This window comes from Sebastes fasciatus, chromosome 1 (genome assembly GCF_043250625.1).
Source record: "Sebastes fasciatus isolate fSebFas1 chromosome 1, fSebFas1.pri, whole genome shotgun sequence".
In the NCBI taxonomy this organism is placed as follows: domain Eukaryota; kingdom Metazoa; phylum Chordata; class Actinopteri; order Perciformes; family Sebastidae; genus Sebastes; species Sebastes fasciatus.
The window spans coordinates 5,121,808-5,141,073 of NC_133795.1; the positions used below are offsets into that span (position 1 = coordinate 5,121,808).

A 19,266-nucleotide genomic window follows, 5' to 3' on the forward strand; every position below is an offset into this window, starting at 1 on the left:
ACCTGAAACTCACTACACAGCATGAACAGATATTACTCCCTGTAGGAATATTATAGTACCATATTAAATTGATACCACAGTAGATAAAAAATGCCCCAAAGTACAGTAAGGTCATATAAAATTTACCGAATGTCATAAATATACAATGACTGGTTATAAAAATATTATAGAGACACTGAAGCGGGACGTCTCGGCAGACTGCAGAGAGCTCTACAGCCGTAGAAAGGAAACAAACAAACATGCCCTCCCTAGCTGATGTAATTCAACACAAACAGTTTATGTGGAAGTACAGAGAGTACGCTGTGCAGGAGCCTCAAGTCCAGGGGCTCCGTAGAAACTAGTTCTTCCACGTCACTAAATTTCTCATCTAACTCTCTGGAATTAATGGAGTACAAAAATTTCCCAAAATGTCAAACTATTCCTTTAAGATGGTCTTCAGTATTCAGCCGTGACTCAGTTTTTTTGGAGGGGGTTCACCCTCGCAGAGTCCGTCCTCTGCCCTCGGAAGAACAGCGCCGCTCGTATCTTTATCTGTATCTGTGAGATTACAGGTGTTGACAAGTGAAAAACGGCACCCGGCCCGTCTGCAGTCTGCCGCATCATCTCTCATCCTGTCAGTGGGCCTCTAAGACAGCCAATGGCTTCCCTGCGTCCAGCTGAAAGATTCATTACAGTGATTGATGGATCGCTGTTGATCCCATTTCGTAGTCAGTCCGTCCAGAAAAACATGAGCAGATATATACAACCATTTTCTACTCAATCTTGGAAAAAGAAAAGCTAATCATTTCAGATGTATGGGGTATTAATTTGTGCATGTGTCTCACCAGGAAGTGGATTTGTACCGAGCCAACATCCAAGACAAGCTCGGTCTGACGATCTGTTACAGGACTGATGATGAGGACGAGGCTGGGATCTACATCAGTGAGGTATGTGGTGCAGGGCAGCTCTCAGATCGACTTCAACAGTTAGTAAATAGTGACTGCTAGGACTGTCAGCAGTGATGATGCTCACTTTAAATGGAAAAATGGAAGATATATCCCCAAAAATGTAAAGGTAAAATACAGATCTCAGTTAATAGTAACCTTAATCTCTTACTCTTTTATTCTCTTTTCTTTAGATTGATCCACACAGCATCGCTGCAAAGGACGGCAGAATTAGAGAAGGAGACAAAATCATTCAGGTAAGATCACTGAAATCTCTCGTCAATATTCAGTTCATGTTTATTTCTAGGACCCCGTTGCTTACTTTTAAATGAATCTCCAGTATTGAAAAGTTTTTTACCTATGTTAAGAAGTGGTGGTTAGAGATATATGAGACACAAATGAAAACATTTAAAGAGCACAAAATTCATCTTATTTTGAAAAGATAAGGTATTATAGATAGGTATAAGGTATAATATTTCCTTCTGTCCCCCTAGATCAATGGTGTTGAGATCCAGAACCGGGAGGATGCTGTGGTGCTGCTGACCAGCGAGTCGAACCAGAATATCTCTCTGCTGGTGGCCAGACCTGAGCTCCAGGTAATTAGGATTATTATTCATCATTATGGGTGTAAGCTCAGTAAAGGTTAAAGGAACAATACGTAATATATTTACTGTAATAAGTCATAAAATGACCATGGTATGTCACCAGAGATTAAGGAAACATGCTAAATTGAAATACTGGCTTCTCCGATAAAGATGCTACAGCCACTATGTTCACCTTTGAAATTTCCATTACGGTCCGGAACATCTGTTTTTTTGTTTTGGACATCTGTGTGATCCCGTCCACTACCCATTTCAACAACCCCTGTTGCCACATATGAAACAAAATGTGCACGCAAACACAGCGTTCTGCAGCCATGGAAGCAAGTAAATGAACTCTGTGGTGCGTGTGCAGCTGGGTTATCAAGGCAGCGAGTATTTGAAACACCTCATATGGTCACTTTAGGAACCATCATTCTGTTTTCATGCCAACAAACAAGAGTAGGCCTTTCAATAGTAGATGTTCCACTTTTTGAGTAAAAATTTGACGTGAAATATTTGCATCTAATGAGGCGTCTCTTCTCCCCCGACTGTGTCTCAGCTGGACGAGGGCTGGATGGATGATGACAGGAACGACTTCCTGGATGACCTCCACATGGACATGCTGGAGCAGCAGCACCATCAGGCCATGCAGTTCACTGCCAGCATGCTGCAGCAGGTACACACACACACACACACACACACATGCACAGCGTGTGGAGGCAAACTAGCACAATCAATCTGCAATAACACATATGTTCATCTATAGATTATTTTGGCCGAGCCTATTCTGCCGAGGGTAACAGCTGTTCACTTGTTTTTGGTAACGTTTTTTTTCGGACATATGGAAAAGCACAAAAACTATGTGAAGCCTTTGTTATAGCTCCACTTTAAACTAAAAGGTTTCCTGAGTAGTTGTAAATACATTTTGTAGCAGTTGAAATAGTAGATCAATTATATTTGTGAAACTGTATTTGCACCTTAATATTATCTACTTAAAGAAAGACCCAAACTTACCAAATTATAAGCTTTATATATTTTTATATTTCAGTTATGTTTTGTTTTACAAGATTTTTGTAATTCAAAGTTGATTAGAGTCGGTAATTGTATTTATTTCTGAGTTGTTCTGTTGTCTGTTTCCGCAGAAGAAGCATGAGGAGGACGGAGGCACCACAGACACGGCCACACTGCTCTCCAACCACCACGAGAAGGACAGCGGCGTCGGTCGCACAGACGAGAGCACGCGGAACGACGAGAGCTCGGAGCAGGAGAACCTCGGCGATGACCAGACCACGGCCTCCAACACGCTGGGCAGCTGCAGAAAGCTCACCTACAGCCAGGACACCCTCGGCAGCGCCGACCTGCCCTTCGGCAGCGAGTCATTCATCTCGGCAGACTACGCTGATGCCGACTTCCTGGGCATCCCGGCCGATGAGTGCGAGCGCTTCAGAGAGCTGCTGGAGTTGAAGTGCCAGATGAGGAGCGGCGCGGCCCAGGGTCTGTACTACCAGGGTGTCGGGGCAGGAGGTCAGGACCAAGAGGGTGTGGACAAGGAGCTGGAGATGCTCAACGAGGAGCTGCGCACCATCGAGCTGGAGTGCTTGAATATCGTGCGAGCTCACAAGATGCAGCAGCTGAGGGAGCAGTGCCGCGAGTCCTGGATGCTCCACAACAGCGGCTTCCGCAACTACAACACCACCAGCGACGCACGGCGCCACGAGCTCTCAGACATCACGGAGCTGCCGGAGAAATCCGACAAAGACAGCTCCAGTGCTTACAACACTGGCGAGAGCTGCCGCAGCACCCCTCTCACATTGGAGCTGTCTCCAGACAACTCGCTCCGTCGAGGAGCAGAGGATCAGGGTCCGGTTGGGGCGCCGGGCGCCACCGGCTCTAACAGCAGGAACCTCAAACCGCTCCTATCCCCCGTCCAGGAAGCCAGTGGCCCCAGCCGGAGCAGAAGCTCCTCCAAGGATTCAGACGGAGCCCTGCAGGCAGAGAGCAAGGAGAGGAAGTCGGGAGAGTCCAGTAAGTCCAGGGGGAGCTTGTCTCAGCCGCATTCGCCGTACAAGCACGCCCACATCCCCGCCCACGCCCAGCACTACCAGAGCTACATGCAGCTGATCCAGCAGAAGTCAGCCGTGGAGTACGCCCAGAGCCAGATGAGTCTGGTCAGCATGTGCCGGGACCCCCTCAACCCCAATGACCTGGATCCCAAGATGGAGTGGAAGGTGAAGATCCGCAGCGACGGCACGCGCTACATCACCAAGCGGCCTGTCCGGGACAAGCTGCTGAGGGAGCGCGCCCTGCGCATCCACGAGGAGCGCAGCGGCATGACCACGGACGACGACGCCATAAGCGAGCTGAAGATGGGCCGCTACTGGAGCAAGGAGGAGAGGAAGCAGCACGCAGTCCGCGCCAAAGAGCAGAGGCAGCGCCGCGAGTTCATGAAGCAGAGCCGAGCCGACTCTCTGAAGGAGCCAGTCGGCTCCGAGGACAAAAAGGAGCCCAACATCATCGAACTCAGCCACAAAAAGATGATGAAAAAGAGAAGTAAGAAAATATTTGACAACTGGATGACCATCCAGGAACTGCTCACCCACGGTACCAAGTCGCCAGATGGCACGAGGGTTTACAACTCGCTCCTGTCTGTGACCACAGTCTGAGTCCTGCTCTGAGTTCAGGTGACGGGCCGGCCAGAGGAGGACGGACTGGTGTGATGGACTGTACATAGGACACTACCGGTTGGGGTAGAGATTCCTGCCTCGTTCAATGTGGCAACATTTTGTAAATAGGAAATAAGGAAAGCCTTTCCTGGACGAACATTTTCCACCGCCGCGGTGAAGAGAAGGTCTTTATAATGACGGTTGGACTCGACATGAACGGGACATGGTTACGAGGATGATTTTGGAAACTTTTTTTCAAATTCTTTCAATAACCTTTTCTACCTTTGTGCTTGCTCTTTTGAATAATTTTGGAAACACAATATGTGACGTTTTTGGAAGGTTTTTGAAAGTGTGTAAAGACCGTGTGCCATACATAAACAGCCAGCATTTACACTATTTTACATTATTTTGTTCGTACTATATATATATCTCTTATCAGTATTTTACTGTTATGCATACTTAATGCTTTTATGGAAACAATGCTATTTTCCTGCAAGGTAGAACACATAATCCTTTTCAAAAGGACTTTTGTAAATTAAAAAAAATACAATTTTTTTGTAACAAATCCACTTTTTTAGTTTTAATTTCTCTCTAATGGTGCTGATTTCCCAAAGTTACTACCACCAGCGATGTACCATCTGTTACATAATGTAGAGGACATCATAACGTGATATCATTGTGCATTGTACGTACCTTTAGACAAAGATGTTGCTCCCATTGGAATTGAAATGTCTGTGTTTGTTACAGCACACATTGTAGTCGCTTTTGCTTTCTTAGGGTTTCATGTATTGGACAGAATAACAGCTTAACAAATCCTTAGTTAGCCACACAATTTGATGTCTTGTAAAATGAGAGAAATAATAAATTATTGTTTTATATATGATGAGCTTTCAAATGTTGTTGGAATTTGTCATTTGTAAGAGATGATGGGTCACCAAAAATATGACCTGAGAAGGGAAAGAAGAATCAAATACCTGTACCTTGGTGGATGTATTAACGTCTCTGTTCCCAAACAACCGACTATCGGCCAGTAGCTAGTAGTGCTAGTAGCATGACATAAACATAATTTAATATAGTTGTAGGCTATTTATTAACACGCAGGGCAAAAGCACAGGACATTATCTCTTATACGTCTTACACATCCATGGTCTGTAGTCTATTGTACATCAATTATGACGGTTCTTGACATGAAAAAGTTTGAGAAAAATCTTGAAAATTGACAGGAATTACAGTTCAAATGTAAACCATTTTAATGCAGCAACAAATCAAAACTTAAACAGGAATTAAAATTCTAGTATATAATTTATATGGTATACAATCATGGAATTGAATTGAATAGTTCGGCTCAATTGTTACTGATACCCGATCCAGCTATTTGAGTAAGAATCGGCCTGATGTGTGATCTGGTATCGGTGCATCCCTAAACAAGGATATCAAATCCGTTTCCTTCTGGTGCTTGTTCAACATTACGGTTGTAGAGTTTAACACTGGGTAATAAAAGCCTCCCTTTTGCTCTCTTGTTTAATACATTTTAAATATAGGATATGCATTCTTAATGGCATCACAGATTCAGACGCTCTGTTCATGTAAATTTGCCAACTTGTAGTAATGATAGCAGGAATCCCGCGGCAACGAGACGTCTATTGGCTGCGTCTGTGTTTCATGTCAGAGCCCGAGTAGGGCAACAGCACGCCAGACTGGTATTAACATAAAACAATCCCAATCAGCAGAGATCCCCGCTGTCCAGATCTGATGGTTGAAGGCTTACAACTTTAGTTTTCTCTCGTCATCATGGCAGTCTTTCCCTCACATGGCTTTTTTGCAGTGGTGGCTGCCCTCCATCCGCTTTTATTGCTTTTACAAAGTGCTCCATCGGTTCATAATGAATATGTTGTTTTATGTTGGAACCAAGTTGTCCGCGGCGTTGGCACGGGGCTCCCTCACATGGCGATATCTCCTTGCTGGGCTAATGGTTTATTTATCTGACTCAAGACTCCCACCATCTGTTAGAGAGACCTCGTACCCTCAGTCCCATATGATCCTTCAATTAGCAGCTCAGCGCCTCATTACGGAGGACAAAGGCAGCTCACACGCTGCTGACACGCTACTTTTGTCATCTCACCTCCATCAAACACACCTTTTATTTGTTTTTTAATGAGGCAACAACAACTAGGGCAACATTAATATGCATTTAGTGTTTATTTATACTCTCAGGTGCATTTGCAAATTCAGCACTTGAGAGTTTAGTGTAAATACGCAGAGTTCCCATCGCAAAGAACTCAAAAAAGAAAGAAACGTGAAGATAGCGGATGTGGCGATTGCTTGCCATCTCCTGTGATTGGCTTGTCAATATTGCGGTTATTGCGACAGCCCTACTAAAAAGATCTGAAAAGGAGAGTCAATATTGGACTTCAAATTTGAATAGCCAGAAATACGACTCCAAATGAATGTTGCTCCGTGTCTGCTAGATGTGTAAATATGTAGTTGTTTGCACGTTAACCATATCAACTTTATAATGTGAATAGGTGATAATGTATCAGTGTGGTGTTTACAGCTTGTTCTGCTGTCCCAAATGGACAAAAAAAAACAATTAATGCTGCTTTAAATAGGTTGAACACCATAGTATCAGCGGAGTGGCCCTTTAAAGTTTGACTGGAATTGAATTTTATTATTATCAGGTTAACTGTTGACATAAACGCAGTTAACCTGTTAATGTCATGGTCACTGTCAGCTCCTAAATACAAAATCTCCCTCCCTCATGCAACTCTTATTACTACAACAACCGCTTACGTGAATTATGTAAAATAAAATATCTTTTAAAGTACGGATGGGTTATGATTTTCATACATTTCTCGAATAGTCGTTAAAATCGAATAGTTTATGCGACTATTCGTCCCATCTTAAAAAATATATAGTTCCCTTGTATTTAGTAACGTTACTACCGGTAAAACGTGTGTGGCACGTTCAGTTCGGCTCTTTTCTGTCAGCCCAGGGGTGTGTGTGTGTGTGTGTGTGTGGTGGACCAGGTTGAGGCCGCCATGCCGCACTTGGATTAAGGTTGCGAACCACTGGACCAGACCACCCTCACCGGGCAGACCCCCGCACCAGCGCAAGCGCACCTCGACGTCGTGTCCGCATGCATTCGAATAATAATCAAATAATTACCAGTGATTTTTGAATAGTATTTTTGCTTGGAATGCACATCACTATTTTGTTTTTTTTTAACTTAAAGGTACTCTCTTCAGTGTGTAGTATTTGTCAGTCCTAGTTCATGCATTCATCTCTTGTTTCTATTTCAGACTCAGCATCCCTTTAAGGGGGATGATTATGTTAATGAGAGCAGCCGGGGGTGTGAGCTCAGCCTCTCCTTCTATGTCTGCTAGAGGATAATTGATTACTCCTTCTTAAGCCTGACCACATCCAAACCCCGTGATTAATGTCTGGCTACAAGTCTCTGTACACGCTCCTTTAATGGGAGATAACAATGTGGCATGCAAGGCAAACAAAAAGCTCCAGCAATCAATTCTCTGCTGGGAGATTAGTCGATCACAAACTTGGCTTCACTACCCCTCATGTGTTTTTATTATCTTGATTGATCTTGATATTTTTATTCTTATAAATCATGAAAGTGTTTGTCTCCACCGCCCGTCTGACAGTCCTGTGTTTGGGCTGGAGAGCAGGACTCATCAGTTTAAATGTCAGCGCGGCGAACAGGCCGACATTCCCGTGTTCTCATCCATTAACTGATAAGGAGGCGGCTCCTCCGCTGATTCTGATGCTGCTTCACCGCGGGGACTGAGAAGCACTCGAAGACAAGCCCAGACATTATCCCTCGCCGTATTTAAAAGTCGTACAATACTCATGTTGACAGTAGAACTCAATTTAGGGGATCATTTGTGGCACGTTTTGGTTAAAAATCAACTTGTAGTGTGTGATTTTTGCATGACCTAAATTAAAACACTCTGTGCGATAAACCTCGGAGGCACCACGCAGCTCCAGCAAGTTCAGCAGGTGTTGAGACTGTGTTAGCACATCTCGGATTAAAGAGAACAAGCTGCTGGATAAACAGAAAGAAGTGCTGAACCACATATTCACACCCTCTCCACCGTGTCTGAACATCAGTCAGAAAGAAGAATGCACTTAGATGTGGAGGCATGTCCTCAGAGCTTTTTAGTGAATATTTGAAGATGTGATATTCACAATGAAACGTAAAGCTGCACTCAGGAGAATATCGCTGATGTAGACCTGGAGCTCAGCATGGAAAATGGAAATATTACAAAGTGTTACATTCTAACCTGAGGCAACAGATTTCCAGCTCTCATTACTAATTGGAGTCATGTACATATGTTCAATAGTGATTTTGGTGCATTTCCACAAAAATTGAATTAGTGGATATTTATGTGTTTAGAGCAATCATTGTAACTTTGACTTGCATGAGCGATCAGTGGTTTAAGTCCAGGGTATTAAGATAAACGTGATAAACTTGCTAGATATTAACAGCAATACATTTATGGTTTTATAAAAAAATTATTTTCCCCTTGAACTGAAGAACTTTGTGTGAATAAAAATTAGGGCTGGCAAAGTTAACGCGATAATAATAATGCGTTAACACAAAAAAATTTTAACGCCACTAATTTCTTTAACACATTAACTCAATTTCCAATTTTTTAAAGTTGTAGCAGGCTCAGTTTTAAAGCTGGAGAAAAATATGTATACATATGAAACTATAAAACCTAAGGAATCCATCGGTACCAACCATGTCATACTAACTTGTTGCGAAGGAGGTTAAATAACGCTACAAAATTTACGCTAAAATTTTGGTGAGGAAAAACTGGTATGGCCATTTTCAAAGTGGTCCCTTGACCTCTGACCTCCAGATATGTGAATGTAAATGGGTTCTCTGGGTACCCACGAGTCTCCCCTTTACAGACATGCCCACTTTATGATAATCACATGCAGTTTGGGGCAAGTCATAGTCAAGTCAGCACACTGACACACTGACAGCTGTTGTTGCCTGTTGGGCTGCAGTTTGCCATGTTATGATTTGAGCCTATTTTTTCATACTAAATGCAATACCTGTGAGGGTTTCTGGACAATATCTGTCATTGTTTTGTGTTGTTAATTAATTTCCACTAATAAATATATACATACATTTGCATAAAGCAGTATATTTGTCCACTCCCATGTTGATAAGAGTATTAAATACCTGACAAATCTCCCTTTATGGTACATTTTGAACAGATGAAAAAAAATGTGATATAAATTTGCGATTAATCGCGATTAACTATCTTAATCAATTGACAGCCCTAATAAAAATACAACAAAAACATTGTTATGTATTGAAGAATAGACTATTACCTCAAATATGGTTTTCAAAGAAGTCCCAAAAGAAAGAAATTAGGCATTAGGGGCATTTCTAAGTGAGCTATGTGTAAACCCTGTGTACTTTGGCACCACTCTGTAAAGAACTGTAAATTACTTTTATCTGTATCTCGGCTGACTTCATCTTTCACGCGGCCTGCAATAATGTCAAACTTGGCAACAATGAAATACAAGCGTCCGATCAGCTCGGCGTTGTTTTTAAGAAGTGACGACTTCATTGTATTTGACAGCGTTTTATCTTTTATTTTTCAATCCAGAGCAACACGTTTTGCTGTGAAATCAAATGTGACAGCCGGGATGGATGAGCAAATGTCCAAATGTAACTAAATATATCACATACATAAAATGAATAATAAAACCCCAAGCTGTTCTGATTTATCACGAGTACGAGATGGAACAAGACAGAGACGTTACGATGATTAATAACCAGGAGAGGAACACGGGAACATGTTATTTACCTGCAGGAGTTCTGAGCCTGGACAACACGCAACAACCTGACTGATCATTGAGAATGTAGTTTAAGATCAGGAGTAATATAGTGATCATCTCAGCTCAAACCAACGGGATATAAAGTATACAGCCCTCTGGGGTCTGAGACATTTTTTACTACTACTGGGGCCTCGACGCTTTTAATAAATAAATGCGTATAAGTTCGGTGCTGTTCGGCACAAGCAAGTAATTTATATATGTTTTTCGGCATGACATGGGCTATTTGAATATGTACTGTATGCTGCCGTGATATCACATACTATAAAATGTTATAAGACCAAGAAGTCAAAGAAAACGTAAAACAGAATTTAAATGTTTCAACAATTCATTTATTTTCTCTATTACACAGATAAACTTTAGAACAGAAAACAGAAACTATTTACATTTTCATCCCAATAGAACCGGCATTATGTCGACATACTTCACTATGACATTTTTTTCGACATACTATGCTATGACTTTTTAAAACTTTTTTTGATATTCTATACTATGACATTTTTTTCGACATACTTTACTTTGACATTTTTTACGACATACTATACTATGACTTTTTAAAACTTTTTCCACAAACCATATAATACATTTTTATGATTTTTTTCGACTTACTATACTATGACTTTTCATAACTTTTTTCGACATACTACAGTATGAAATTTTTTTTGACATACTATACTATGACTTTTTATGACTTCGACATACTACACTGACATTTTTTCAACATACTTTACTTTGACATTTTTTACGACATACTATATTTTGACATTTTTTTCAACATACTATACTATGACTTTTTTCGACATTTTATACTGTGATTTTTTTTTTACTTTTTTCGACATACTTTACGTTGACATTTTTCATGACTTTTTTTTGACATACTATACTATAAAGAATTTTTCGACATACTATACGAAGACTTTTTAACTTTTTTTGACATACTATAGTATGACTTTTTTAAACTTTTTTGATATACTATACGATCATATATTTTTTGATTTTTTTTTACATACTATACTATGACTTCTTTTCGATATACTTTAATATGACTTTTTTGACATACTATACTATGAATGTTTTTCGACATATCATACTATGACTTTTTTAAACTTTTTTTTATATACTATACGATGACATTTTATGAATTTTTTTCAACATGCTATACTATGACTTTTTCTGACATTGTTTTCGATATAATGTACGATTAAATTTAATGGTTTTTTTCAACGTACTATACTATAACTTTTTATGACTTCGACATACTATACTGACTTTTTTTTCAAAATACTTTACTTTGACATTTTTTACGACATACTATATTTTGAATTTTTTTTCAACATACTATACTATTACTTTTTTTTACTTTTTTCGACATACTATACTATGACTTTTTTTTGACATTTTATACTGTGACATTTTTTTCAACATACTACACTATGACTTTTTTAAACTTTTTCCACAAACCATATGATACATTTTTATGATTTTTTTTTTTACAAAGGGACCCCTTTGAAAATGGCCATGCCAGTTTTTCCTCACCAAAATTTAGCGTAAGTTCATGAAGAATTATGCCCTTGACTCAGCCTTAAAAGTCAAAGAAGAAAGCGTGATTTGAAAGTTCAGATTCCCCAACTGTGAGCGACCGTCACAGTGGTCTGAGACTGATTGTCTGCAGTCGGGCCTGTGTGCTGCTAATGCTTCTGTCATTTCTTTGCACTTTGACTAAAAGGTCAGGAGGAGAGGCAATAAGGCAGCAAGTGTCCAGTCAGCTAGAAACCAGACAAGAAGGACTTTCAAAATGACACATCAGTGGTTACAAATTAATCCAGACACCAAATTTCTTCACTCAACAAAACTAATATGTTTTGTATGAACTATTGTAGGCCTACTGGAGATTCTGCACACCATACTATAAAAATGTTGTTTCTTCAAGTGGAATTTTGCTTTTTCCAACTTCATTTAAAAACGTTTTTGTCTTATCTTCTTCCATTTTTTTCCACCAGACGAATGCAGAATGCGAGCCAACTCTGAACGCCAAAGACACATAAATGTCTCTAACTACGTATTTGACCCTTGCATGGTCTTGTTAGCTTCAAAGGCCCCTTTTGCTTGTGTTTTGTTTATGGCCCAGCGGAGCCGTAACTCACAGCGGTCCGTCCTCCCACAGCTCGTCCCTCTCCGCTCAACTATTCTCACAGCGCAGTTTCCTGGGTCAGATCGCATGAACCTCTATGGCTCCCCTCTCCGCAGATTTATTGGGTTGACAGCTAATTTATCCATTATACACATTCCAAATTATAGGCTTCAGTCAGCAGGATGGCGGCAACCGAACAAGGAAGGAGAGAAGGAGAGAAGCCATGCTGTCATTTCTTCTGTGCCACCACATTTCCCACTGGATCCAAAGGATTTACCTCACCGCTGTGCAGAGAGTATCAGTGCTCATGTTCAAAGAGGCTCTGCGGAGTGCGGCGCTTGATAACACCAACGTCATTAAGTGTTGAGGCATACAGCAATGTCACAACAGGCTGACTGCATGAATCTAGACAAACCACAGACAGCAAGAAAAGAGCAGACTGGAGTTTCGGTTACAGAGATTGTACACAGACAATCTGCTAAAACGTTGGAGGCTCTGCCAGCAATGTCCAAGTTCAAGTGTCCAAATGACACAACAGAGATTTTCACAGTTTTCCACTGAAGAAGCACTTTCGAGTGAGTCCAACGGGACGTTAATGTTGTATCTTCCAGTAAAGATTAACATCACTATTGATATGGTGCCCAATGGGGCAAATAATGCAGACACGTTAACCACCAGTTCTTCCTATTGTTGTGTCATGGGCACTTGAACTTCCTCACATCTTTCTTGGAAAACAGTGCTTGAAATTGAAATGTACAAGTCATGCTCCCCAGATCGTGAAACCTCTCTTGGACGTTCCATCATGTAACTTCAGCCAAACTTTCTGCACAAGATAAAGACATCCAGAGTTTGCTAAGCTGTTGGAAGTAAATGCTTCCAATGGGATCAACTTTTTGTTTGACATTTGGTATTAGAGTTACATGAGATGATTGATACTCCGAGTGGGAGCTAGTATGAGCCAGAAGGTGATTAGTTGATTAGCGCTGGTCGCCAAGAAATGGTTACACCACGTAACTCAACTTATCCTCATACAACGGTTCGTATGATATCTTATGGAAAGTAGTTTTGTTATTTTTCGTGTCTTGTCCAACAAATATCCAGCAACAAGAGCGATCAGTGCGCCAGCGCAAGCCCCTGTGGTGTTCAGGCTAAAAAAAACTACTTGGTTAAGTTTAGGAAAAGATTGTGGTTTAGGTTAAAATAACTACGGTGGTGGCGTTACTTAAAGGTGCTATTGATAACATTCAGCCACTAGATGTCGTATTCTCCCTCCCCTGTTCCATTGCATTCACTTCACAACAAGTCGTTGCCAGGCACTTACCGTTAAACTCAGCCATTTATCTGTTTTTCCACACTAACTGAGGACCCAGAGATACCACTTGATACCAACGTTGTTTTACTATTGGCTCACAAGCCTTGTTAGAAGTGAGAACCAAACATCAGATATTTTCCACAGAGATAAACAAAACATTAATTTTGGACCCGCTACATTTTTTTAAATGATTAATTTACAATCCTAATAATGTTTTTCAGGAAAAGCCATACTTTTATTCGACACCTTTCTAAAAGCTCTGTGGATGTATTATTTTTTCTTTTTTAAATATTCGTCTACATAAAAATGTTATCAATAAGACCTTTAAGCACAGAAGTTAAATGACAATTAAGTCAGCATTAGCTTTTTCTTTCACATGGGACACGAACAGCAGTCTCCTGGGTGAAAGTTTGGTGTTTTTAGACCCATCCATTCACACCGACATCTTCCCTATGCGGACTTCGTTGCTCTTTATACTACGTCACCTGTCCTGGCTCACGATTACGTGGATTACTTACCAATTGATTTTGTGGGTTATATACGAATTATAGTGCATAGGTAGGTATAGCTACGTACAGTGTATGAGAACAGCCTGAGTAACTCCACAAGCTGACGTTTTTACATGCCTGCTTATGTATAGGATTAATAAAAGAAGATGCAACATGTGTATTAGTGAGCATTAGAGGTAGGTAGGTGCATTTTTTTACTTTGTGCAGAGCCAAGCTAGCTGATGTTTTCCCCTGCTTCCAGTCTTTAAACTAAACTAGGTTTATCGCCTCTTGGCTCCAGTTTGGTATTTAATCTCTGCCTCAGGACAAACTTTAAAACTGCTATTCTGAATATCATGTTGTTGGTTCCATCTCACAATTTCATATTGTGGGTAGAGTGGACATTACAGCCTTTAGGGGCTGTTAGCAAGCCTTTAGACTTGAGGTGTTTCATCCGCTCAATTCACTAAGTGGGGATGCAAAATCGTCCATTCCTTATGACTTTGATGTAGTAACTTGGCCTTTGCCGAAAAGACATTTTGCCGTTGGGTGCTTTCACTTCTTAGCCCAAGGTTAGGTTTAAAACACACATAACTTTAAGCCTTTCAGAGCCCTCGATGATTCATCTGACCATGTCAAACATTTTTTGTTAATCTACGGATTATATTGGCGTTTTGACTTTCAGTCTGCACCTCTGAGAGTTTTACAAGCTAACGATGTAATTGCTAAATTAAATGATGGTAAAATTAAACTGCTCCTCGTTTTCAAAGGATCTCCGCCAAGGGCTCCACTTTGAGAACCACTGGAGTAAGGAATTAGAATCTCAGCGTGATACAAGCCGTAATTTAAAGACTCCACTAAGACATCATTTTCAGTCGCTGAAAGAAACATGAGCTCGAAATCTGGTCTGTTTATGAAGAAAACATCAGTGATTTTGATGCATAAAAATGAACATTATCATTTAAAATTGGTACAGTATATATTAGCACTACTGTTAAAGTACAGAAATGGGTGCATATAGTTGGAAAGGCTGTATTTGTGGACACAATAAATGTGTTTGTACGGGTGCATGTGTATTGGTAGTTTGGTGAGGCTTTTATTGACCATTAGCAATTATTAATATCCCCAGAGAGCATGAGGTAAGGGTGAAGTTCACATATTTAGGGACATTAGATTCTTACAATTTAGATGTCAGGCTTTTAATATTTACTACCCACCTTACTCGATCATTTATAATGCATGTGCCATGACGCATCATGTCCTGTGCACATAAAATGCTGGTGTTTGGCTGTGTGACGGGCTCCGTGAGTAACTCTTATTTCCTGCCTATTGATTTGTAATACAACAAGCAGCTCTAAATGTGACAAAGGCTCTGTTGTCGTTGTGAGTGGACTGAGCTCACGTTTTTTTCTGGCCTCCCGAAGCAGCACTTCTTCTCAACCGGTATGTTCTCGCAAGCTACATTTCAACTTTATGTTCTTCCAGCTGAAAGTCAAATCAATACAACCTAAGTGTCCATCACAAAAGAGTCCATTTATTTTAAGCTGGTTTTGAGGGGCTCAAATAAATAATTGTATTTAGTGTAAAGAGTTCAAGTATCCAGCACAGTCACTTTCTCCTTTATTTATGTCTTTACTGTCAAACACACATGAACCACAGACCTGAAGAATTACTATATGTCAGTGTTTGCTTGGACAGGTAGCAGCAGCTCACACTGCGCCTCTCCAGTGTGGTCCAACAATCCATTATCATCATCATAAAGCATCCAAGCAACCTGCCTCTTCAGCTGCAGGATGCATATATACACTCCTGCACCAGCGGTATCACCACACACACACACACACACACACACACTCACTCAATTGCTGTAATTGCACCTTTATTAGTCTCCCATTCACACTTTTTACAACCCGTCGCAAAGAGCAGGTCGCATCTGTGAAAATGGCCTCTAAAAGCATGGGGCTGCTATAAACAAGACCCTTCAGTGCCATTAGACAGAGTGGCTGGGGGAAGCAGGCTGGCCCTGTGCTGCCAACATGGCCAAGTAAAGTCAATTAGTGTACTTCATTAGAGAGTAGTAAACTTGCAGAAAGGTCCATAACCTGATGAATGCTGGTAATGTTTCTTATTTTAGAGGGATATTTTAGTATGAGCATAATAGAATTTTAATTTTGTAACTGCTTAAGCGTCAGAAATAGAAAACATGGAGAAATTGAAATTTTTTTTATACCTAGTTATGCTTAGAAAGAGCTGAGACGAAGCAGTACGAAACACGGTGGTAAAAAAAAGGGGGAAACCTACCATTATTAGTTGAATGCACTAAAGACATAAACAACTGAATGACACACGGTTCCCTGCAACTTACAGTCACAATGACAAAGCAGAAATTCTTGTTATTGTGCTCCTGTGACAGGAAATATGTTCTCATTTTAGCTGCTCTGTCCCCGGAAAGTACCGCACAGGTTGATTCAACGAATTGATTCTGACCTTATTTCCCAGGGCTATGTCATCAACATGACTAAAACAGCCCTTTATCACCCAACAAAACTAGAGTCTACAGTAGCGTTTCTCAACGAGGACGGTACCGGCCCCGGGGTCGTTCAGTGTGCGTTCCTATTTTTGAAAGGAGGACGTTGAGGTGTTCTGGGAGGGCGTGTTTATGTGTATGTCTGTTTCTTAATGCCAGTTTACATTCAAATGCATATTTTCACAATCTTATCATTAGACTTGCTTTTCTTTCTTTTTTTCCATCTGAAGCAATTTTTCGATGAGGCTTTCCCTGCTAAAGACAAGACTTTTTTTCTGAATGGCTTGCACGCAGCTTTTTCAGAAGCAACCCACTGGATAGAGTGACAGACTGGATAAAACGAGCGACTGACTGGATCGAGTGACCGACCGACTGGATCGAGGGACCGACTGGATCGAGGGACCGACTGGATCGAGCGACCGACCGACTGGATAAAACGACCGACCGACTTGATAAAACGGGCGACCGACTGAATCGAGCGACCAACCAACTGGATAAAACAAGCGACCGAGTGGATCGAGCGACCGAGTGGATTGAGCAACTGACTGGATCGAGAGACCGACCGACTGGATAAAACGGGCGACCGACTGGATCGAGCAAGCAACCGACATGATAGAGCAAGCGACCGACCAACTGGATCCAGCGACTGACTGGCTGACAGACTGACCCTGTCGTCCATAGAGCCACGCCGCTAGTGCACCTAAAAAACATCTGGAGTAAGAGACTTCTTGTCATGGTAGATGCAGAAAACATTCCTCTCTGGTTGGTTAGATCATTGCAGTGCTCTTCTTACTGGTCTACTTAAAAAGGCTTTGGGTCGATCTAAGTCTTAACAAGACAGAGCTAAGTTGACCTGATTTCACCTCCTTATGTCTCTGCATTGGCTTCCATGTAGTTTCAGAATTGACTTCTTGCCTATAAAGCCCACATAACCAAATATGAGACAGCTCAGGTCATCCAGCACAAGCCTTCTGGTTGTTCCAAGGGTTAAATCAAAAGTTTACGAAGCTGCTGGCTTCTGGAATACCTCGTCAGATTGTCTTAGATGTGTTTCGCTTGCTTGTTTACTCTACAGTATTTTCTGCAAGACCAAGATGCATGTCTTGGAAACACAAGGTAAAGAGCTTCTGCAGGAGTCAAACTCACACTCAGATCTTTTAACACTGACCTGATTTCCCCAGCCAGGCTCACAGCCAGCATTTTACTGCCAGCCAACCATTCACTTTCTGTACTATGTGATGTCCCAGCATGGCATATTTTGACGGGACTTGAAGCCGATCTGAAGGAGGACGCTTATAGGCAATGACACAAATAGACCGGCTAAATCAAAGCAGCCCTCCACTCACAGTTTTTTTCTTTCTATGTGATGATGATGATGCCATTCTGACAGAGAAGTGGAAATTCAAACAGCAGCCACCTGAGGTCGGTTCCCGCAGAGCGCGCCGCCCCCTCACCGAGCCACATGAAAATCCACTCCTCAAACCCACTGGAGCCTGGACGTCACAATAATTGAATCTCTACCTTTTTTTTTTTTTCTCTAACCATTTCAGAACATTAGGTGGTATTTCTCACTGTCCCCACTTTGCTTAAGCGGTGCTTGTGAGGTCTGTCTGGAGGCCTCCTGTGGTGGAGCCTACCCTGCTGCTTCCATTTTTAGGTGCAGGGAAAATAAATGTTTTTCCCCCAGCCTGCCAACACACTGAACAGCGTCCCACCCACTGTTGGTGTTTGCCATTTTGTCAGAGTAGCTCAGAATGTTTGACGCTGCTGCGTGCCAAATAATGGAACTTGACATTGACACCAACCCCCCCACAAACCTGATCCTGGATCTGCTTGTGCCTAAAATTCAACACTAACAAACCTATTGAGAAATGTAGAGAAAATCTCACCTTTTTCTCAACAAATATGGCGTGAGTAGGAATTCACCACAAGGTAAGAAGCTAGTATTTACAAGCCAGATCGTCCTGATAAAAGCGTGAGAAATGAGACGCGTGGGAGTTGATCTGATGTCTGTGGTTTTTGAAGAGGCGTGATAAATGTGTCACAGGTTCAACCGAGCGACAGCAGAAACTAACACTCTAACTGGCATTGGGACAATAAAGAAAAAAAGATGGTTATGTCACCTCATATTCATTCACAAGCATTCACAGACTCCCCGAGCACAAGCGGAGGGTTCATCATGCGGGCAGCGCTTGGATGGAGCTGAAGGAGGTCATGATGTCTGTGTGTGCCTTTTTTCAGGCGATTCAAGGCGGTGTATGAGGAAGGAGGCATACTGAATGTGTCAGAGCCTGCATTCACCAGCAGCAGCAGGAGGACTCGGTGTGCATTCTGATTTCAGAGGGCAGGCAAAGCACGTTTGGTCTGGCTTGGAAACTAAACAGTACCCTCTATTGGATGACACGGAGATTGCCCCGTCTGAGAGGACATGACCGGTGGTGCAGATGCTGCTCCATCTGTGAACTTTCAATCCTGTTGAACTACTTTAATATACTCAAAATCTCTCAACTAAAAAAGAGGAACTCTTATGTTATAATGACTTTCTTAAGACTTGATGTCCTTTTAATCCTGTCAATGTCAGAGTGTGTCCAACACCGAAGTGCTTCCCCTTAACATGATGACTCGAGACACTTAGTTTGATTTGGTATGCACTATACCGCTGACCACAGATCCACTTAAAAGTTCTCTTGAGGCAGGTGGTGAAGCATGAAACTCAAGTATAACTACATACGGCAGGGTTTTAAGTGTAGTCCAGAGGGGGCTCAGAAGCAAA

At 41.5% G+C, this 19,266-nt stretch overlaps 1 protein-coding gene across 4 annotated transcripts in view; it reads left to right on the plus strand.

Moving 5' to 3' along the window:
* pdzrn3b (PDZ domain containing RING finger 3b) overlaps positions 1-5,062 on the plus strand; it is a 121,201-nt gene extending 116,139 nt beyond the window's left edge. For all 4 annotated transcript variants that reach the window (XM_074647178.1, XM_074647261.1, XM_074647337.1 and 1 more), the window contains 5 exons: positions 828-926; positions 1,118-1,180; positions 1,418-1,519; positions 2,064-2,180; positions 2,647-5,062. In XM_074647178.1, coding sequence (XP_074503279.1) covers positions 828-926; positions 1,118-1,180; positions 1,418-1,519; positions 2,064-2,180; positions 2,647-4,167 — 1,902 coding nt within the window. In that variant the 3' untranslated portion in view covers positions 4,168-5,062. The remainder of the gene's footprint in view (positions 1-827; positions 927-1,117; positions 1,181-1,417; positions 1,520-2,063; positions 2,181-2,646) is intronic.
* The last annotated feature ends 14,204 nt before the right edge of the window (positions 5,063-19,266 follow it).